The sequence below is a fragment of the Lagopus leucura genome, unplaced genomic scaffold (genome assembly GCF_019238085.1).
Source record: "Lagopus leucura isolate 7727_CA_CO unplaced genomic scaffold, USGS_WTPT01 Super-Scaffold_73, whole genome shotgun sequence".
NCBI lineage: Eukaryota > Metazoa > Chordata > Aves > Galliformes > Phasianidae > Lagopus > Lagopus leucura.
This window is the reverse complement of record NW_024962252.1, coordinates 10,749,957-10,773,166: the sequence shown is the minus strand read 5'-3', so window position 1 is coordinate 10,773,166 and position 23,210 is coordinate 10,749,957. Positions and strand designations below refer to the sequence as shown.

At 39.1% G+C, this 23,210-nt stretch overlaps 1 protein-coding gene across 2 annotated transcripts in view; it reads left to right on the top strand.

Annotated features, from left to right (window-relative positions):
- COLEC11 (collectin subfamily member 11) overlaps positions 1–22,749 on the top strand; it is a 34,487-nt gene extending 11,738 nt beyond the window's left edge. Inside the window, exons 2-7 of one of the 2 annotated variants that reach the window (XM_042895227.1) lie at positions 1,997–2,152; positions 8,558–8,629; positions 18,495–18,566; positions 19,226–19,279; positions 20,600–20,695; positions 20,844–22,749. In XM_042895227.1, the coding sequence (XP_042751161.1) occupies positions 2,023–2,152; positions 8,558–8,629; positions 18,495–18,566; positions 19,226–19,279; positions 20,600–20,695; positions 20,844–21,253 (834 nt within the window). In that variant the 5' untranslated portion in view covers positions 1,997–2,022 and the 3' untranslated portion in view covers positions 21,254–22,749. The remainder of the gene's footprint in view (positions 1–1,996; positions 2,153–8,557; positions 8,630–18,494; positions 18,567–19,225; positions 19,280–20,599; positions 20,696–20,843) is intronic. The other variant, XM_042895228.1, reaches the window with a different exon arrangement.
- Positions 22,750–23,210: the final 461 nt, after the last annotated feature.

Below are 23,210 nucleotides of genomic sequence, written 5' to 3'. Positions count from 1 at the left end.
TAACAATTTAGGCAGCTGGGGGAAGGTTGCTATCATAGCGCTCTGATGTGCTATAAGCCAGGTCTGATCTGCCTTCTGACAGCCAGGAGTGGCTGTGTGTGTGCATGGGCAAAGCAGGTGACGGTCTGAGACAGCTGAGAACAACAGCACAGCAAATGTTTTCCTCCTGATTTTATCAGTCAAAGACCTGCTGGTACTGTGCCTGTTGTATTTGAGCAGCCCCTGCTGAGATTTGTACTTCAGTGGGTTTGTGTGCTCCCAGCAATACCTGAGCTAGGTATTTTAATGCTGATCCAGACATGCATGTATGAGCTGCAGTCATCCTTGTCATGGCAGCATAAGCAAAATTCTGTATGCTGAAAGCTCTTGAAAGGAAAAACATACTGTAAACATCTGTGTGCGTGAGTATTGTCCCTCCAGAATCAGCACCTGAAGTTATGAGAGGAGACTTGTGTAGATGACATTAGTACTTGGCATTCTGAGCAGAATGTTGTGAGCTTACAACATGTCTCTCTAGAAAGATTGCTTGTATTGCAGTCTGCTAGATTATAGCTAATATAAAATTGAGATTTTAAAAATAAAACTGTGACATTACAGCTTAGTGGATTTTTTTTGGGGGGGGAGGGGGGACGACAACGACACATTCTCCTGAATCTCTTGATCCATGTGAAAATGTCAACATTAACATCTTTTTTTTTTTTTTTTTTTTTTTTTTTTAAATAAAAATATAGCATTAGTTAATCCTGTATAGTATTTTAAGCTTTTCATTACGAGGAAAATAAGGTTCTGCTGTGTGGCAATCTTATTGTGAATGTGAGTTTAATGCTAGGGAAGCAGTACTTCATTGCTAACTGTAACTATATCTGTGACTGTTCAGATGAGGGAAGGGTTGGTATCTCTTTTCTGGCCAGTTTAGGCTGAAATATTGGAAATAAGGAATTTTTTCTTTCTTCTCAGAAAGAGTGGTAATGTATTGGAACAGGCTGCTCTGGGAGGTGGTGAAGTCACTGTCTCCCTGGGGGTGTTGAAGAATTGTGGAGATATGGCACTGAGACCCATGGCTCAGAGGGTAATATAGGCCAGTCTTCCTGTTCTAGATGTAAAACTCACGCAGCTGTGTCAGGGCTATAAAAAGTGATATATGAATGCTTTCTCTTGAAACCCTGATAGGACTTTCAGCTTGTTTGTGTAGTAGAAAGCCTTGGTGAAAGAAGGACTGGAAAAACATGCCAGAAGTACATAAATAACACTTTTGTCTAAGAGTATTTCTATAGACCTCCTAAATATCAACTTTTGATGGTCTTTTCACACAAATTCCATTTCTGTGCTTTGTTTTCAAAAGATTTCTTCACAGCCAGGAAAGCCATTTGACATGTAAGCTTAGGTGAGGGTATGTTTCAGATGTGAATCTTCTCAGGATTTATGGAAGGCTCTGATGTAACTTCACTGCATGATATAGTGAAATATATCTCCATCCCACTCTCACTGAGTTATGTGAAGGCTATTGTGTCAGACAATTTACTGGGCACAATTTCAGTGCTTGGACAGATGGGATGTGAAATTTCAGGCCTGCAGGTTGGTCTCATCGCCTACTGAATTGCCTCTTAAGAGCACTATGCACTCCTAAGCAGCAGCTAAGTGCTGACATTTTTCAGTGCAAGCCCATGTACTAGATTTTTCTCCTTTGACCTTTCCCTGCCTACAGTGAGAAATAGTGAACGCAGAGTTGCCTGTCATTGACTTTACTTAATTTCTTTCTTGACTAAATTCATCCTGAGCTTTATCTTACCCACTGTAGCACCAGAACAAACTGCTGAATGTGACGCTACATATTTCACATATGCCTGTGTTACATGCAACCTGACACATCCTTCTCATGCTGTGTGGGTTATAGCATGCAAAAATATATTGTGTTCATAGAAAGATGTTGCATACATTCAAAAACTGTTGAAAGTCTGTGGAATTCTTATAATTGTTTATTCATTCTTTTGTTTAGGAGTCAGTGACCTGTAAGTGCTCATTATGAAGACAGATCTGGTTTTCTTGGTGACTCTAATTAGCCTTGCCTTCCTGTCACTGCTAAGGTCTGGATATCCTCAACATATTGCAGAGGAGTCCTGCTCTGTTCAGATTCTTGTCCCAGGCCTCAAAGGTAATGTGGAAGTCTACTTCATCATTCAAATGCTAATCCTTTCTTTCTAACAGGCTCATTTGCACCACTGGTGGTTTCTAAACAAGACAAAAAAAGTATGTTTTCTATTTGTCCAGTCTGTAGCCTCCTTATACATGAAGTTTCAATGTCCTTAAGAATAATTAGTCTGTTAAAATTAACATGGCATAAAGAATGCATGCCAAAGTTTCCCAAACTTACTCCTGATCATTAATGCTTGCTTTTCTGATATACATGCCCTAGTTTTTTTTTCTCTCTGTTTATACTCATGACTGACACAAAGAGACTGTAAAGTCAGGCCCTGTGTTATACCTTGAGAGATTTTCATTGCCATTTTGCAGTGTCCTAATAGGAAGTATTTTGTATGTTATGCTCTTATACTTGCCTTCCTTTGGGCTAAATTTCCATTGGTTTTAAATGCCTGATTACCTTTTAGAGGAAGTCAAAAATTAAAGTTAGGTTTTAGCACTTCTACATTTTCTGTCAAGTGAAGCAGCATTTTTCAAAAATATTCCCCCAAACTATTGTGCAACGAAGATGGTATAAACTGTTGATCCTTCTGCAATTAAACATGTACTGAAGTACCTTAGGTAGGAAATCAACATTTGGGAGGAACTAGCATTTTAAAGCAACAACATCCACTATGGTGTGAAATCCCAGCCCCGTTATTAGATAAGTCAATAAGAGAGATGTCCATCATGGAGGCTGTGGTATTTCTACTGGAGAGTAATGTTCCAGTTGAGAAGAACAGCACTGGTCTGTTACATCTAAGTCTTCTGAGGTATGACTAAGCCTTGAATAAATTTGTTTCACTGAGACATTTGCTGTGGAATAAGCATAAAATAATAAAATCTTTATGTAATACAAAGAACAATACAACCAAGGTAAATATATGTTGTCCAGACTTATACAGATCATTCAAATGGTGGCCATACCAATGGGAACCAGAGCTTTGAAATGGCTTTTCAGGTCAGAGAAGTTGTGCGGCTTTGACAAGTTTTGTGACTACTTTGCCTTAGTTTCCCTACTTGTGTAATCCGTCAAAATTAACACCTTTAACTATGATTTTTATGAAAGGGCCATTATTGCTATTATATGCAGCTTAGTCTTTTTTTTTCTTAGAACATTTAAGCAGTACGATAATAATCTTGGCCCTTTGCCAAGAGGAAACAGCGCAGAAGGCTGAAAACCATCACGTGCCAATGGTTTCACTCTGCTTCATGCATTGAAGGCATTGCAGAAGTGAGAGAGATTGATGTACAAATTTAGTGAAGCACAAAATGGCTTGATGCAGCCCCAGTTGATGTGAAGTCTCTAAAAAGCTATCAGTGCCCCAGCTACACTGTCAGGGGGCCTGGCACTGAGCATTGGTATTGAAATACTGCTGTACCGTGCTGGCACAACTCCAACCCATTTCAGTGGCCAAGCCTTACTTTCAACTGAGCGCTGATGTGGCTGTGTGCCCAAATTTCAGCTCCCCCACAACGGGGTTTTCTCGCTGCAGCTGTTAGATTTCCCCCTGCTCCTTCTTGGCTGAGCAAGATCTGCAGAGATGGAGCAACAGAACCCTGCTCCACTGCTAGGCATGAGCTGGATGGACTTGGGAAAAAGGAGGTACTGGGAACCTGTGGAAGAATTTGTGGAGACCATGGATTGTGTGAAAAGTAAAAAGAGAAGGTGGAGGTGATGCAGAGAATGGAGCCCAACTGGCGCCTGAAGGAGAAAGACACCAGGAAAAAGCATCCAAAGTAGGGGAGTGAAATGAAGAAATTTTAGAAGAACGGGAAGAGATAAAGGGAAGGAGAGAAGAAGGGCACAGAGAATGAGAATGAGCAGAGAGACTGGAAACTGGAGAAAAAAAAAAGACATAATAAAATAACACAAAGCCAATTAGGACCCTACAGAACAAAGGATGTCGGAAGGGGAATGAGATGAGAATGGAGGTGGAAATGGAAAATGAAGAAAGCCAGTGAAGAAACCCAGAATAGAAAAAAGGCACAAATGAGATTAAGGTCAGCAGCTTAGGTCTGGGACTGATATATTTTTTTACCCCCTAAAACTTCAGCTGTATAAAGGAGAAAGATGAAATGAAGGAGGGAAAAGTACTATGGCTCTGAGAATCCAGACAACAGAATGATCTGTTTTTTAGAAAACCAATAGTATTAATAATGGGAAAGTGCATTTTGTGTGAAGAAGAAATGGATAGCAGTGTCCTAATGTATTGCTTACTACACTGTAAAGAAAAAACGTTACATGGAAAAATCCTTTAAACGCCTTTTTTTTTTTTTGGGTCATCTTCTTTTGTCTCCTTTCCATAATCTAAAGCAGGAATTATCTCTAAATTGAAGAAACATGAGTTTGAAGGCTGGACTGTTTGGTGGATAAAGTGTTGGTTGGACGGCGGTCATAGCCAGAGGGTTTCTGTCAAGGGTTCTATGTTCAGATGGAGGTTGGTCAAAAAGTGGCATCCCCCATGGATCCATGTTGGACTGCTGGGCTTGTTTAGTTTGGAGAAGACTCTGAGAAGACCTCATGTGGCCTTCCTGAACAGAACTTATAAACAGGAGGGGGATCAAATTTTTGTGCTCTCTGATAGTGATAGGACAAGGGAGAATGGTTTTAAAATAAAAGAGTGGAAATTTAGTTTAGATGTTAGAAAGATATTTTTCACTCAAAGAATGGTGTGGCCCTAGCACAGGCTGCCTAGAGAAGCTGTGGATGCCTCATCCCCGAAGGCATTCAAGGCCAGGCTGGATGGGGCCTGAGCAGCCTGATCTGGTGGGTGGCAACTGGCCCACAACAGGGGGATTGGGACTAGATGGTCCTTAAGATCCCTTCCAACCTAAGCCATTCTGTAATAATCATCTTACTCAATGACATACAATTCACAAAAAGTTAATGCTACATAAATAAAAACAATATTCTTTTTTACACCCTTACTTGATGATACTACTCACACAGAAGTAATGGAAGGCAGTTAGCATCAGCCAAGGAATGCTTAACAGCTCATGTAGTTAATATTTGGTGTGCTATTTTTATTACAGTAGATTGTGTCACTTGAAGTAGGAAGAATGCAAACAGAATCAGAGACAAACCCTGTCCCAATGAATTCACAAGAGCAAAATGACAGCAATAGTAAGATTTACTGTATGAACTATCAGAGATCACTCTCAGTGATGACAGTACGGCGCAGTATCAGACTTGCATCTGCTTGCTAGGTCCTGCTGCCCCTCAGTTCAGCACTAGGGCTTGATTTCTTCTGGGATTGTGGAGCATCACAATACCATGGAGCACTGCTGGGCATCTTGTCCTGTCACTGCAAAGCACTGGGAGATGCGCTGTGTGTATGTATAGTGGGGCTGGGGCACAGGAGGCAGGGGCAAGGAGGATGCTGAGCAGAAGGAATGGCTGCAGCTGGAGAAGGAAGCCACAATGCAGCTACTGAGTGGGAAGTACAATTGCATGACCCCAGCCTCTTGCACTGAAGGGACAGTGACTGTCCAGAAACCAGAAAGGGGACTGGAAAGACTATGTATCTTTCTCAAATTTTAATTATTTGTTTATTTACTTACATAAGTCAGTATTCAAAGGTGAGAAGTTGATGTAAATTGCTGATACATAATTTCTTTTCTAAAATTACTTAGTGAAACCCCCCCCCTTTTTTTTTTTTTTTTTTTTTTTTGCCCGTGACACCTGCACAATGGTCAGTGCACATACAGCAAAAACAAAGGCGTAGCACTGCAAAGCTAAACTGACCACTGCTCAGTTCCTGATAGCAAAGGTCTTGCTGCTTAAAACAAAATAACAAAAACTTGCTAAGTAGTCTGTAGCAGGACCTGTAATGGGGTAATCTCTTCACAGGCAAAGTTTCTTAAACACTCTCACTAAGGAATGCAGTGTCATCTTATTATAGGAATAAATGCAGGCAAGTGTAATGGCCTGAAGCAAGAGTGATCTATTTTATTGATCCCTAATGTGCAGCTTTCACTCTGAAGAACGTGTAAAGCAATAGGCTGTAATAGCCTGCTCTGAGCCTCCAGAGAGCAGGGAAAAGTCATTGTCAGGATTTATCTTTGGGAAGCAAAGAACTCATAACCAGCCCTGAGGAGGGAAAGACAATCATAGAGAACCTATTGGTTACTTGGTAATAAAGAAGTGGTGTTCCCAAATGTGCCAAATAATAGCCTGTTTCCTACTAACAGTATTATTCGCTGGGGATTATGTGGAGTTTGTCCTCATTAAGGTCAGAGAGTGGCCTATTTTTGCATGTCTGAAGACAGGAGAGTTGGTCTGGAGCTTGCTGGCAGCCTGAAGAAGGAAACAGATGGAGGGCTGAGCCACCTATGTGTACAATAAGGAGTGAGTGCCGGAGGCTGCGAATCAGAAATGTGCAATTTCAGCTTGTTTTTATGTGTCATTTTTATAGTCCTTCTCTAAAATGTACCTTCCAGCTATGTCACAGAGCTTGAGGGGAACAAGATAACCACTGACCTTCTTGTTATGGTGCTTGCTTTGGCTTCCTCAAGGGCAGCTGATGCTCACTCTCCTCTCCTGTGCTACAGAGCTGTTGTGCTAGCTCCAGATTTTTTATCTTAATGTTTTCTTTTCTGTGGAAGCTGTAGAAGTTTCTGTTCTTTTACATACTCTGTTTAATAAAGATAGTTATTTAAATTGTTGTCTTAATTTCAGCTGGGACAGAACTGTTTCCTTCAGGGTGCCTGGTGTGATGCTATGTTCTGGTTTTAGGAGAAAAAAAAGTGTTGATAACACACTGATGGTTATAGTTGCTGCTTTGCGATGTTGTACAGAGCAAAGGCTATGCTCAGCAAGGGGTCTACGTTGCTGGTAGGGAACAGAATTAGCTTAGCTGTTTTCAACTGGCCAGTGGGATATCCCATACACATATCCCGTGTGACATCACATAGAAGGAGTTTTGAAAGGAGTGGGAGTTCATCTTTTTCTCTTCTGCTGCTTGGGTGGGTAGCTGAGGATCAGTTGTGCGATGATGAGCAATTGCTTGTGTATCACTTGTTGTTTACGTTTGTATAAACATGTATATAAATAGTCATAATATTATCCTTTTCTCTATCTTAGTAAGTAGATTTATCTCAACACACAAGTTCTACTTTGTTTTTTTTCCCCATTCTCTCCCCTTTTCCACTGGGAAGGAGCGAGTGAGCGAACAACTGTGTGGTGATGAGCCACCTGCCAGGTTAAACCACAGCAATCATTCTTTAAATTTCTATTTGCCTAAGAGTTTTTTAAATTTATATAAGTGGAAAACAACAATAGTAGGGGACAAAACAATTTATGCGACTCCAATGAAAGACACCAGGTAGGCACACTGTATGGGAATTGTTGAATCATGGCCTGAACCACTGATTGATCACCTGGGAAAAGGACCCAGTCAGCCCTGGGACACAGGTGAAGGCAATTCAGCTGCGTGACTGGAAGGAGTGGAGCCTGGCTGCAGCTCTCTTAGACCCCATTTTAGGGCTGACAGCTAGCTGGGGAAGGTTCTCTGGTTGGAGATCCTTCCTTGGTGAAACTTTCCCCTGTGAACCTAGAGTCTTTTGATACATGTGAGCAATCTTCTTCCTTTATAGCACCTTTCTATCATGCCGATCCTTCCATCATCACACTTTTGTTGCAATGCCTTTCCCATTGTATTGATCTGTCCAATTGCTACATACATATTTTTATGTTTAAATATGCTCAATGCATATAATGTAACATGAGTCTTGTGAATATAGTTAGTGATTACTTCGTGGTGATTCAAACCGTGACAATCAGAAGGCGTGATAGATATATGTAAGTGAGAATGCAGATTAAATAGACAGTTTTCCACGCTTGGAAATGATCCAGTAAATGATGGATGTAGCAGTGCTATCCTATAGATTTGTTCTCACTCAGTACTTGGTATAAACTTTTTTTTTTTTGGTAATTTTAAGTTATGGCTATGCCATTTTCACTTGGGACTTTAACGTGTCCTCTGGTATTCTTTGCTATAAAGAGGCAATATTTGTTGTGTACTGAAGATGTGCTTGGAGAATGTGGAAACAGAAGGTTATGTGTTGAGTTGAGGCCTGATTCTGAGGCTTTTTCTTAACTAAATTGTAGTGTTGTCATTGTAGTGTTGACTGGAGCCTTGAGGGTTCAGTAACTTATTGACTTTGGTTTTGTCAGTGTCTACGTTCCTTGCAGGAAAGTCTATTCTCTGTGCTTCAGAGCTCTCAAGATATGTTTCACTTGTTTTTATTTTTTCTCTCTTTAGTAGGTTTGTATTTTCAGCACGGAAAATGACGCTCTTGTCACTAACACCAATAGAAAATAGTTCTTTTTTTTTTTTAATATGATTCTTCTTTTTCTTTCTTTTTATGTTAATAGGGGAGGCCGGAGAAAAGGGGGAGAAAGGTGCTCCGGGTCGTCCAGGTAGAGTTGGCCCTCCAGGAGAAAAAGGTAACATTGTTAAAGAAGATATTTTGAAAGTAATTCCTTACCAAATGCTGCCTTTTCTTGTAAGGCAATGATGATGAGCAGCCCCCACTGGATGATTAAACCATTCTTAGATGTTTCCATGTACCTTATAAGCTTATTTGTAAACTGAATTTTGCTTTCAGGTGCAAAAAGTCTTGGAAAAATTTTTTTTTTTTTTTTTTTTTTTTAAGTATCATAATGCCCACTGTAAATGCAATCCTCAAATTAGGGCAGAGGGAAGAAATCATGAGGTTTGCTTTCCTGGTTTCCTTCTGTTTGTACATATGAATATTCTCAGCACCTTAATTAAAACCATTGTGGGAAGGCATTAAGCCATAATAGGCAGGGATGGCCAGCATTGATTTCACATTTCTTAGACCATAGTTCAGTGATATTTATGGGAAGATGGTATTAAAACTGTTCATGTTGTAGTTCAAAAAATATTTTGAGCTCTTGAGAGGAATGGAGTTCAACAGTATTAAGTTATAGAGCTAGGAGAAAGAGCATTTCCGTCCTACAAGAAATTCTGTCTTTTCACATTTGTTCTCCTCCTGAAAAAGGGAAAGTTGACCTTCAAGTGTTCTCCAGGAGATGCACATACTAAAAAAAACTCATTAGGAGTAGTCAAAACCTTTTATTTAAATACTAAAATGAAACATTTGACATTCCTATCATTAGAATGTTGGAGTTCTTACCAAACTGAATTTGCAAGCTTCTTTTCAAAGCCATCACAGTGGTAATTCATTCTTCCTTTCAGTGATGTGTATTCTGTTACAAAGTACAGATACGGAAATCTTATTTCTGCAGTCTCCCTTGAGACCAAGAACCATGGGTAGAGCTCATCCCCTAAAATTCATTGAGAAACTTACAACTCCCTGAAGGGTGTGCGTGTGTGTGCGTGTGTGTGCGTGTGTGTGCGTGTGTGTGCGTGTGTGTGCGTGTGTGTGCGTGTGTGTGCGTGTGTGTGCGTGTGTGTGCGTGTGTGTGCGTGTGTGTGCGTGTGTGTTAAGTCAGTGTACTTTCCTAATGGAGATGTAGCCTTCAAGGACAACAGTCATAAAAAATTTTGGAAACTAAAATTTTAACTCCTGCAGGGTAATGCAGCATGAAGAGAAGTAAAAGTACTACAGAATAACTTTGGTTAAAAGGTCATATAGAGGTCTCTAGTCCAATCTTCTGCTTAAAGCAGGGCAGGCTTCAAATTTAGATGAGACTGCTCAAGGCTTTTGTCTGGCTGACTTCTGAAAATCTCGAAGGATGGAGATTCCACAATCTTTTTGATTGGCTTGCTCTCCAGTCTTGTTGTGAAATATGTGTTCCTTAAGGTCAGTCAAAATTTTCTTGCTTGCAATGTGTGATCATTGTCTCTCATCCTTTTGCTATATCTCTCAGAAGAGAAAGGTGTGTCTTCTCTGCAAGCTTCCTGTAGTGGAAGAATGAAATTAGGTTTCCCCCCTTGCCTTTGTCTTCTTTAGGCTAAATAAAAGGATTTTCTTCAGTTGGACTCCAGTTTTTTTTCTCTCTCTTGTTTGAAGGTGCAAAAATCTCTGGGTCCTTTTCCACACGGCAATTTTCTAGGCAGCCATTGGCCACAGTGTGCCTATGCATCCCAGGTGTGGAGCGTTTCAGGGTCTGACTGAATTTCCTGTCAACAAATTCTTGCAGCTTGTCAAGGTCATCTGACTGGCCTCGCTACTCTCCAGCACACTAACCACTCCTGGGACTGCCAGCAGACTCACAGAGGCTGCCTTCCACTCCTTCTTGTCGCTGATGAGGATTTTAAACACTGTTGGTCCCAGGACCAACTTCCTGAAGAGTGGCACTCATAATCAGCTACTGATTAGATTTTGTCAGCCTTGCAGCAGCTCAGCTGAATTTTTTAGCACCCTTGGATGCCTTCTCACCAGTGCTATGGATGTGTGTCCAACTTAAGTATACTCAATTGTCGGCTAACACGGGTAGCATCTCCTCCCCACTTTCTGTCACCAGATGTGAGATCCAGTAGAACACTTTGCCAGTAAAAACAAAAGCAAAGAAGGTACCAAGTATCTCAGCATTGTCCATCTGTTTTATCATTGTTTCCTTCCAATCAGAGTGCCTGTGCTATCCTCAGTCTGATTTTTACTGCTGCTTTACCTGTACTGTGTTTCAAGCTATTTTCATATACCCAGCCAAGATCAACTCCAGCTGAACTTTTTCCTTTCTCACTTCATCCCTGAATACCTAAGGAATACTTCCATATTGTTTTTTATTAGCCTCTCTCTGTGCCCAGCCTAACCTGTGTGCTGCCATTGTGCTTGTTGTCCCATCATATCTGAGTGGCTGATGTCATTAAGTAGACTCCCAGTTCCTCCTGTTTGTTTCCCAGGTTATGACCGTTTTTCACTGGTATTTCAGATGGGCAAGTGGTCATATCACCTTTTCATGGGGACTTGGAGAATCTCTCCCATTGCACGGTCTTAAATATTTATTTGAGCTTTGCATTTTGTTGAATCAATTCCACAGTATAACATTTCATTTATATAATTTTATATGCAATATTGCATTTACTTAGAAAATCATTCTAAGGAAAGCTCAATTCTAATAATTAGAATAATTAGATAAATAATTAGAAATTTCCAGTTTTCATATGTCAATATGTCCAAAACATTGATGTGAATGGATGAAGAAACATTGAAGTGAACATTCACTGCAAGAGAAATGTACATGAAACAGAAAAGAGATGAAACAAAATTGAATATTAATGCATTCTATATCACATTTTTCCAGGGAGCACTTTCAGTACAATAATCCTTACTGTTTCTGTAGCCGCATTTTTTTTCTGCTTTTCTCTTGCTCATCCAAATTTGACTTGACATGTGTGTAGACTTGTAATATTTAGTAAATGCTTCATTTTAGTACAGTAAGAAATTTCACCATAGTTTTATCAGAAATAACCACTTCAGCATCTGTTCCTGAGCAGATTATCAAATATCCGTTTGTGATCTGCTATTGGCTTTGCCTTTTAGCACTATTTTTGTCCTCTTGGGCATATAACACTAATGCCCTTGATAGTCTTGGCTAACTATTTTAAACTCGCAGTTGGTGTAAAGCTTAGTCTCATGATCCAGATACTTAACACATAGCTTAGTCAATAATGAAAGATGAATAATACTATTGTCTCACATTCCATTTGTCCCATTCTGTGAGCACACTTGGATGATCACAGAAGCTCTGTTTCTGTTCAGTATGCTGTTAAACTTCAGTCTTGATGTTAATGCATATGGCCCCCTGTAGTTTTTAAGCATATTTTTATTGAAGCTTGATAATTGATGTGTTATTGGGCTAATATTCATCTCCTTCTATGGATAGAAACTGCTACATTTCATTGTATGTCACTACTATTTGAATAAGTGCTGGCTTACACGAGGGAAAGATTATAATTCTTCTGTTTTGGTGTTAATTTACAATATCAGAATCACAGCATTTTTTTTTTTTTTTCACTTTCCTTTCTCAGTTTTGTTTCTTAGGCAAGTTCATTGTAAGGAAACTTGCTTAGTTTCTTGAATTTAGAAGTACAACAGTCAGTGAATAAATAAAATACATAAGAAAGGGTTTTTTTTATGGTACATTTGACCTGCAACGAACACTTCAGAATTAGAAAGTGCTGCAAATGTTTCCATCATATTCTTTCTTCGTAATATTGTCATATTTTAGTAATTCAGACCCTCATAAACATTAAAACTTTCTGATGCTTTCTTGAAATAAATCTGTTTCTGCGTGTCCTGATGTTTCAGGGGGACATCAGATATCCCAATGTCTTTGGGCACTGATTAAAGTTAAATTCACTTCTGCCGTTGCTTTTAATTAATTGTATAGGTCAATTTTGATGCATAGCATGTCAGCAGAATATAAAACTGTGTTGTCCTTATGAAAAGTGTAGAGCACTGGATCAAGTAAAATGTTAAGCACAGTCATATGATATTCTTGGGATGGGACCCAACAGTCTCTACCTCTGCAGTGTTAACACAGCCTCTGGTGTGACTTCACAGAATTGCAGAGGTTGGAAAGGACCTCAAGAGATCATCGAGTCCAGCCCCCTTACTAAAGCAGATTCCCCACAATAGGTCGCACAGGTAGGCATCCAGACAGGTCCTGAATATCTCCATAGCAGGAGACTCCACCACCTCTCTGAGCGTCCTGTTCCAGTGCTCCATCACCTTTACTGTAAAAAAAAGTTCTTCCACATGTTGGTATGGAACTTCCTATGTTCAGGTTTGAGGCCATTGCTCCTTGTCCTATTGCCACATGCCACCAAGAGCCTGGCCTCATCCATTTACCTCCCACCTCCCTTTAGATATTTATAAACATTTGTCAGATCCCCCTTCAGTTGTTTTTTTTTTTTTCTCAGGCTGAACAGACCCAGGTTGCTCAGCCCTTCCTTGTATGGAAGATGCTCCAGGCTCTTTTTCAGCTTGTCAGCTAATGTTTTCCCAGACAATTCTCAGACATGTTCTGGGAACTAACACAATGAACAGCTTGCAACTGATTACCTTGGTTTGAAGAGAAAGATGATTTAAGATTATGGAGTGCACCGTTCTTGGCCAGCTGGTTCCCAGTGCTGGGGAGCAGTCCCAGGCATTTAGTTTACTAGTACAGACATAGTCTCTAAGTATGAGAGGGGAGTCATTAATTTAACTGGATTGGATCCAGAGTGCTCAGTCATTTGTATAATCAAGTTCTAAGGAGAGGTAATAACGTCTTAATTTATATTTTAATATTACTGATTGCTCATTAATATGTAATCAATCAATCCCTTACATTCTGGAGTCAACTTTTACATGAATTTATTGCTCGCTAAGGAGCACTGCAGGCAAAATCCCACATAAAAGTCCTGACATTGGCAGCTGCGGATTCACAAAGTGGGTATCTAATTCAAAACTATCTTCCAAATCCAACTGAAATCAGTAGGATTTTGAGAAAACCTGTACTAAACAGAGTGGACAAAATAGGCTTCAACATAGGCTTCAGTGTAAGTAAATATATAGAATAGGGACCTTAGGGATACACTGTTTAATGTATATTTACGAGTCGCCAAACAATAGAACTGTTGCTTAAAACTCGAACACTACCCTGAAATCCTTAGCAGCAGAACTTCAAAATGATTAAGACTTTTTCACTGCTTTCCTATACTTATTTTATTTATTATTATTTTTGGTACTACCTTTAGCTTCCGTTACAAATTTTCTAGTCTTTCTAATTTCTTGTCAGTATAGGTAGCTGTTAACAGTTTCCTCTTCCCCCACCTCCATTTGTTCTCAGAGCTTTTAAAGATGCATTCTGTTGCTAAACTACCTGTCTCACATGAGTGGGGCGGATCACTGCTAAGAGATGTTTTTCTCCATTAATCACAAGAGAAACTTAGATTAATAGCTTAAAAACCTAACTTTCAGGTGGCTAATGCTGGGTGAGACGAGTTTGTCCCAAACACGTGAAATGCCACGTAGGTATTCAGAATTTTTGGATTTCTGGTTGCCAGTAGTTCTAAAAAGGGAAGATACTTGAATAACTACTATGCCATAGCATCATTATATCTTTTAAAAATACTTTTTATTCTCATTTAAGTCAGGCTAAATATTTGCACTGGGAATACTGGCTGCAAGACTAAGATGTACTGTGGAAGACACTGTACCTCTGTATCTTTTATTCTTTTTTTATTCTATATTTTATTTATTCTTTTTATTCTGTATTCTTTTTGTAAGTATCTTCTGCTGACTGCTGTCAAAAATGGCATTGGAGCTGACAGAGTTTTGGTCTGGCTTGGGACTCTTATGCTGCAGAGTAGATCTTTGTGATGTCCACTATGTCAAATCATAAAGAATTTGTCCCTCATGTTTGGGAAGTAAACTACTATTCTCTTTTTCTCTTTGACACGACTCAATTCAATTTAGCTGTGAAATGGTGAATTTGAGTTTCTACTAGATTTCTCTTTCTGGCACCTTCTTTTTTAAAAGTAGTTTTATGCCCTATTTTCTGTTCCAATTAGTTCTGTCTGAAGAAATTGGCCATACTGTATGAACACCCCTTTTATAGTGTTGCACTGAGCCAAAGCCCTCATCTTTTTACCGGTTGTGCGGCCCACCATTCATCTCTGGTTATTATTTCTTCTCTTGTTTGTGAAACTGACAAGGCCAACAAGAAGATCAATTAGAATTCCTTTCTCTTCAGTTCCCCCTAAAATCCTTTATGTCTTCTATAATTGGTTCCAATGTATATCACCTTCATCTGAGAGATGACAGATGACTTGCTTCGTATTCTCCATTCAAACTCTCAGTGAAGTTTCCTACTTTTGGTCTATGGAGACTTAATTTCTTTCATTGTCCTCATTTCTTTCCAGCTCTCACTTCCTGATTTCATTAAGACTCTTTAGGCTGCATTTTTGGCAATCGTAGGGCCACTGAAAAGGACTTTTTAAAAGGTTTTAAAACTTTTGAAACCCTCAAGGCAGATGGGTCTCTCTTGAAGCTATCTGATTTATTCTGCAGAAGAAGCAGAATAAGCAAGCCCCTGGAGTAGAAGCTGGGGTTACTCACTGTAAGAGAAAAGCTAATCCAAACACCTCTTTAATGAGCACAAGGGACTTAATGTATGTCTTTGTTGTTTGAGGTAGCACACTTTTTACTTCTGAGCAGATCATGTAGTTCTTATTGGCAATTGCTCTGTAAGTTGTTCATCTTCTGGGCAGTATTTATGAGAAAGAATGTGACGTCCTTTTATATATTATATTTCATTTATGTGTTATAGACATATGTTTATTTCATTTCAAATATAGCGTCTGACATTACTACTGTAATCCCAATTTGGAAGTTTGGAATATTTTTGAGGTTTTTCAAGGAAATACTTTCTGGCTATGCTATCTCTATTGGATAAATATCCACAAGTTGCAGTCAGTATTTTTATAATCTGCACAATTCCTTGGAAATATGTCTTTGAAGCAAACCATGAATCTATTCTGAGACTGAAGCAATATCCAGAAAGTAAATCAGCAGCTGAGTGGGTTATTTCCATTCTTTCAGTAAGAATATAATGAATAAGAGAACAATTTTGTGGTCTCGAAGATAAAAATTCAAGTAGAGGCTGAATCTGATCCTTTTTGGAAACAAAGGAAAACTGATTGTAGGACTTGCCAGGTGAATTAGACCAACAAGCCATAGAATGGCTTGGGTTGTAAGAGACCTCAAGGATCATCCAGTTCCAACCCGCTTGCCACAGGCTGGGGTACCAACCTCTGGATCTGGTGCTAGACCAGGTTTCCTAGGGCCCAATCCAACCTGATCTTGAACATCTCCAGGGCTGGGGCATCTACAGACTCCTCCGGGCAGCCTGTTCCAGCACCTTACCACTCTCATACTAAAGAACTTCCCCCTGACATCCGAGCTAAACCTTCCCTCCCTTCAGCTTAAAACCATTCCTCTTTGTCCTGTCACTGTCTACCCCTGTATAAAGGTGATTCCCCTCCATTTATAATCCCATTTTAAATATTGGAAGGCTGCAAGGAGACCTCATTGCAGCCTTCCCTTCTCCAGGCTGAACAAGCTCAGCTCCCTCAGCCTGTCTTCATAGGAACGGTGCTCCAGCCCTCTGATCATCTTAGTGGCCCTCCTCTAGACCCTCTCCAACAACTCTACACCTTTTCTGTACTGGGGGCCCCATGCCTGGACACAGTACTCCAGATGGGGCCTCACGAGGGCAGAGTAAAGAGGGACACTCCCTGTCCCTGCTGGCCACCTCTTGTCTGATGGAGCCCAGGATCCCATTGGCCTTCTGAACTGCAGGAGCACATGGCTGGTTCCTGTTCATTTTTTCCACCACGTCCTTTTGACCTTTCTCATTTGACCTCTTTCTGAGTCATATGCCTTCGGCTGATGGCTGCTTAAGAATTTTTGTAGTAATGAGGAAGACATCTCCGGTGGTAATCAATTTATATTCTGAAACATGTCATTAAGCTAAAGGTAATGATGAAGTCAGTCATAAAATTATCCAGTTTTAAAAGTATAGAAATTAAGCAGTTGTCTGTCCTGGTGCATTGAATCCCACATCCTGACAACAGATCTTCAGTTGTAGTTCCAGAACTGAGGCTGAGCAATGACAGTTTATAGAGTTTCAGTTAATGGATCCTTGTGGTAGATTTTCCTCTGAACACATCTGATTTTCTCCTTGGTCTTTTATAGCAGGATAGTGCATAACAGGCATTGCTTTGAGCAAAAGAAAAAAAAAAAACACCAGAAAAACAGTCTTAACTGAAACAACTGCCTCCATATTTCCTAAAGCAGTCTCAGTCTTGTGTTTCTTCACATGGGATCTTCAGGAGGCATTTGTCTTCTCTCTGTAGTCCCTCCATCTCTTCTCTCTGTAGTCCCTCCATCCCTTCTCTCTGTTAATGTTGTGTGGTACAGTAGGGAATCTACCTCATATGATGTAGTTGTACAGCTCTGCAGCCTCCAAGCCATGCTTCTTCTTGACATTATGATACAAAGAGGCTTAAATCTGAATGGCAGAGCATTGATTCACTCAGGAAGGAGTATCACCAACATACATGGAGATATAGTATTGTTTCCTGAGTCTCCTTAAGGCTATAGTAGCAGCAGAATTAGGCAAACTGACAAATTTGCTAAATAGTCACTGTAACAGACTGCCAGTTCTCATTCTGTAGGTCTCAGAAAGTCTACATAAAGCAAGAAAAAAAGGATAGAATGAGGCTTTGCTGTTATAGGCTAAGTTCTCTCAGATTTACGTCATTAACATAATTATTTTTCATAATGTTTGAGAAATGCCATACAGAAAAGCTGCATGATGTAACAGGCAGGTTTTATTTGTTTTATCATTTGAGCTCTGGAGGAGCTCAGCTCTATTACATCAATACTTGGACTATGGCACACACTTTATTAGTAGCAATGCTTCTGCTTGGTCTTTAAAGACAGTGATAGGAAAGAAACTGTCTGTTCCACTGCAAATTCTCCTGAAGCCATTCTAATATTTGCTTCATATTGCAAAGGAAGGTACAATTCATAGAAAAGAGGCTGAAGTCAGGCGTAGTAAGTGAATCAGGCTGTCTTACATTTGATTTCTGGCTATACATCAGGGATATATACAGATAGGTGGCTGTGGCTGGTTCAAGCAGATTTGCTGACAATTTCAATTCACCTTGAGAGGGGGGTGATTGGTTTTAATTTGCAAAAACACAGCTAAGAAAAATGATTTTTGAACAGCTTTTTTTGCTACAAGTGCTGTTTGAAGTATTCTACTGAAGCATGTTTAAAATTAGTAACATCTAACATTTCTGCTTTGTATCAGACTTCACATTTGTACAAGCATGTGCTCAAATATGACTTCCATTCATTTTCATTTTTCTTTAATATAGTCTTCGAATGTAAGAAAGAATGAAGATGCGACTGCTACGGAAAAATTAAGCAACAAAGCCCAAATTCAGCCTTACTATAACTCAGCTGCAGTGGAGTTACTTCACAAGTATTTGTTGTGCTTGGACCCCTTAGGTCTTTTCAACTCCATAATACATTGATCCATATGTTTTTGACGGGATCCTCCCTTACTGTCAACATTATTTTGGCATGATCATCTGATAGAAGTTTGTAAAATCTTTTTCCAGTGGATCTCAGCCAAGATCTGTTTTCATTTGCACCTGCTTACTGCTTTAATGTCACCTGGAGTGAATTGAACTTCTGAAGTTCAATGAATGTTGGGTTTATAGCGTATATTTCTTCACTGAAAAATCTAGTATTGCAAATATGCTGGAATCTGAATTAATCAGAATACACTGTTAATGTGTTTTGTCTTTTGGTACATGTAGGAGAAATGGGAGACAAAGGACAGAAAGGCAGCATGGGACGGCATGGAAAAATTGGTCCTATTGGTTCAAAAGGTATGCTCCATGCAATTGCCTCTCCATTTGTGTTTTAGATGAAAAAATGTTATCATCTGTGTTTGGTTAGCTACTCTTAGACTTCATCATAGTTGGCTGACTGCAGTATGAGATACTACTTATTGGCTGAGATCTGTCGAGCAGTTACTTTTTGTTCTATAGAAGCATTAAGATTTGAGCATCCTGGTTTATGGTTAAATTAAGAGCTTCACATCCTAACAGATAAGTGTGGACAGTTAAGAGAAGTAGATAGGAAGACACTGTATTTTGGTATCCTTCTAGGAACCACAGTACTTGAATTCTGATCTCGCATACGCCACAGGGTTGGTCATTTGGACTAACCATGCTTACCTAAGCATCTGGATTATGAATCTAGATTTAGATTGCAATATAGTGTATAAGGCCCTTTTTGTCTACAAGATCTGAATTTATTGCTTCTGTGAAGTTCACAAAAAAGAAAATGATATCAGTACATATTCTTTTCATTCATAGGTTTGGTTTGCCTTTTTTGTGGATTGACTGGGACAGAAACATTTTTATTCTTCCTTGGGCATTTTTCTACTTTTCACACTTGCCTGTTACTAGAGGGAGAAAAAAAAAAAGTGTTTAACTATTAGTGAAAAAGCCTCCTTAAATTTATATTCTTTTTCATATTTTAGGTGAAAAGGGAGATAATGGTGACATAGGACCACCAGGTCCTAATGGTGACCCAGGTAATCTATGACATACTTTGTCTACGATGTGAAGGATTTAAGAACATGCAGGTGTCATCACAAAAAATGTGTCTTTTAAAATACTGAGAAAAATCATGATAAATAAATAGATAGCTACTCCTCACAGTGATATTTTCAAATTACTTAAAAAAAAATAATAATATCGAAGTTGCTGGACACGTAGTGTATTTTTTCAAACAGTGTCTCAGGGCTACTCAGAGGTTTGGTGAATACAGTGAAATGAATTGCAACTCTCAGTATCATTCACCACTAATGGAAGGGGAAATCTCTGTATAGTCCGCTCAGGATTCCAGCCAACACAAAGGAGCAGGTCAGAAGATCATGCCCCTCCACTGGGTATCATTGCAGGAGCTTAGCAGGAATAAAGGTCCTCCAGAAGAGAAGGTGGAAGTCTGGCAAAAAAAAAAATGTAAGCCTTAGAAAAGTGGCTCCTGATTTTGCCCATTTTTGTTCCTTCCTAGCAGAGTGCACTGAAGGTGCATCAGTTAGTTTTCTTATGAGAACATAATTTGTCACTCAATTCTTGAGCCAGGTATTGTCTTGAAGAGCAGTCTTATAGTTCACTACTATAACTACATGGCACTTAGACTTAGGTATCTACACGGAGTAATTGCGCAGTTAAATGCAGATTTGAATAATTGCATATAGAACTGGAAACTGTAATTTATTCTCTTTTTGAGATCTGAACTCATAGAAGTAACAATTATCCTTTTAGTATTCTCGTTCAGATTATCTTTGTCAAATCAATATCAATTTGGCATAATAGATGTCTTTCTATTCTTTGACTGGAAGAGGTACAGTAACTTCTGTATTTGAAAAGTACAGAATTGCATTTTACAGCTAATTATGTGCATTACATGGTTAGAATGTTAGCCTTTTTGATCTACTGTTTTAGATTCCTTATGAGGAACAGGTGAACAAGAAACTGTAGATTTTTGCTCTGGATAAAGTGCTTTTTGGAAAAGACTGAAGATGATAATTTCACCCAAATATGATGTTTTGACGAACATTTTTAGTGTTTTGTTTTGTTTTATTTTTTGACAGGGGATATCTCTCTGTGTTCAGATTAGCCCTAGTTACACAGAAGTGAAGCTTCAGAGGAAGGAGATGTCACGATTAGATTCAGACAACTGTGAGAATCATGATGGCACGTATTAGCAAAGGCTACAGGTTTCGGACCATTACTTGTGAAGCAGACGTCCTCTAGGGCTGCCTAGCTGGGCCTTTTCATGAAGTTATTTAGATAATTACTGAATTTAGACACCTTTTTGACTTCAGCACGTCTGTTTCATTTCATAGGCATCCCCTGTGAGTGTAGCCAGCTAAGGAAGGCTATTGGTGAAATGGATATCCAAGTGGCCCAGCTGACGACAGAACTAAAATTCATAAAAAATGGTAGGCTAACTTTATATATTTTCCTTTCTCATTGCTACATTTTAATGGTGAATTGCTCGTAGAGAGTATCGCCATGCATTGGATTTGTGAAGTTATTTTGGGGTGTACAGTAAGTTGGTTTATAGAAATGCGAGTGCTCACTTTTCAGCACTGCCCTCCCCCGCAGCTGTTGCTGGTGTGCGTGAGACAGATAATAAGATTTATCTGCTGGTGAAGGAAGAAAAAAGATACAAGGAAGCCCAGCTCTACTGCCATGGAAGAGGAGGGACGCTGAGCATGCCCAAGGATGAGAATGCCAACAATCTGATTGCCTCGTACATCAACCAAGCTGGGCTCACCAGAGTTTTCATTGGGATTAACGACCTAGAGAAAGAGGGAAATTTTGTCTATTCTGACCGGTCACCCATGCAGACCTTCAACAAGTGGCGCAGTGGGGAGCCCAACAATGCCTACGATGAGGAGGACTGTGTGGAGATGGTGGCATCTGGAGGGTGGAATGACGTTGCATGTCATATTACCATGTATTTTGTGTGTGAATTCGATAAAGAAAACGTGTAAGCTTGCTGGCTCTTTATTTTAAGAAAAGTTTTTAAGCAGGTTGTATAAGTTAGCCCATGTTTATAGAGTACAAGTAATATTTTACACATATGTGACATCAGTGTTGTACAGCTGTAAATACAATTTAGGTATTTCAAATATCGGTATTTACCCTTCAGAAGGGAAGAGCACTGATGAGTAAGATATAGATTGGTTTTTTTCTGTAGAAGAGCGTATTTAGAGAAAACTGTAGTTTGGGGCTAAATTCTGCCCTCAAAGCATTTAACACGTGTGATGGTGTGAATTTGGCCTCTAGTTTTCAGAGTGATCATTTCTGAAGAAATAGATTCTTAATATTCTTTTACCTTAGCAAATTTTATAGTTATAGATGTTAACTGCTTGTAGCACTACAGGGATACTCCAGCAAGAAGACAAATAATTTGCATACTCCAGTTAATTAGCACAAATATTACTATTTTTTTGGGATGTAAAGGTGTTACAACTCTTTTTTTTTTTTTTTTTAAGTAGCCAAGCCTAGTCAACAAATTAAGAGTCCTGCCAATTTTGTACAGTTTCTTTATTAAAATATTCACAGATATATCATGAGAAGGCCCTTCAGTAAACAGTTTTAGTGCTGGCGGAGGATTAACTTCATGTAATTCAGTACAGAAAGAGGGATCCATGCCAGATGAGTGCTTTGGGATTGGGTAAAGGTAAAAGATTTTGGTTTTCTGCTATCTTTAGTTGAAAATTATTCCGTGAATGAACTGTTTAAGGCCTCAAACAATTATTTTTTTTAAAGTGTTTCTCATTTGTTAAAGATGATCCTGGTACATCATGTTACAAAACAAACAAAATACTGACCCTTCACTGTTTAAGGCAAATTACATTAGTGGACAACAAATCTCATAGAAGTGGTTTAGCTAATTGTTTTGGCAGGAAAAAAGCCTATATAGTGACTCAGATTGAGAGAGTGACCTCCTGAAAAGCAGCAAAATTGTCCAAAATTCTCCTGTTTATGTATATAGCAATAATGTGATTTTGCACAAATAATTTATGTACTCAATTGCATATGATGGAAAATGTGATGTATATTTTAAGAAGTCAGCAACATCATTTCACAAAGGAAATGAATTACTTTGGATCTTCCTAGGAGCCAGTTGCATGACATCTTATTCTCACTGTTAGGCATAGAAAGACTACAAAATCTCAGACCGTTTTTTTTTTCCAGGAATACCCTACACAATGTTTTATGCTGTTTTTTAAGGAGAAATGTTCATTTGTATAACATAGCAATCAGTATATTTATCTGATAATTATGGGAGATTGGTCTACAAAGTATCCAAATTGGATCTGGCTTGTGGTTCCACAGCAAGACAAGACCAACTGAAATCAACGCTAAAGTGACGTGATACATAACCAGCAGTCAGACAATTCTGTTCATATCCACAGTCTAACAATATTTGGTGTGATACTATTATTAAATACCTAATAAACTATTTTGTTTGATATATTTACTCTGTGAATTTGAATCCATTATACACGTTTGATACTAGTGTTCCTATGGTATACCAGATTCCTATGGTATTTGAGTATCTCAGCTCCAGAGCAACCATTCTAAGAAACAAATGGTTCTTTGACTGCTTCACCTTCTTTCTTATGAAGCTAGGCATGACTCCTATATGTTAGGCTTTCTTCAGACTGTGTGTTGAAATCTAGTAATGTGAATATGTTTCACCAATACTCAAGACTCTTTACAGAATTTACAGTTGACTTTTGAATATCATGGTTATATCCTGCCCACTATAGAAATCCTGAGGAATCCTTCAAATCTCAAGCATACTTCTATCAAATAATTGCATCTGTATTAAGAAGACTAAACCTGAGTTACAGATATCTAGAGTTCCCTCATTATGCACTTACTGAAGATGCTAGTTGTTTTTCTCTCAGGTTTTGCAAGTCTCTGCTGTAACATTTG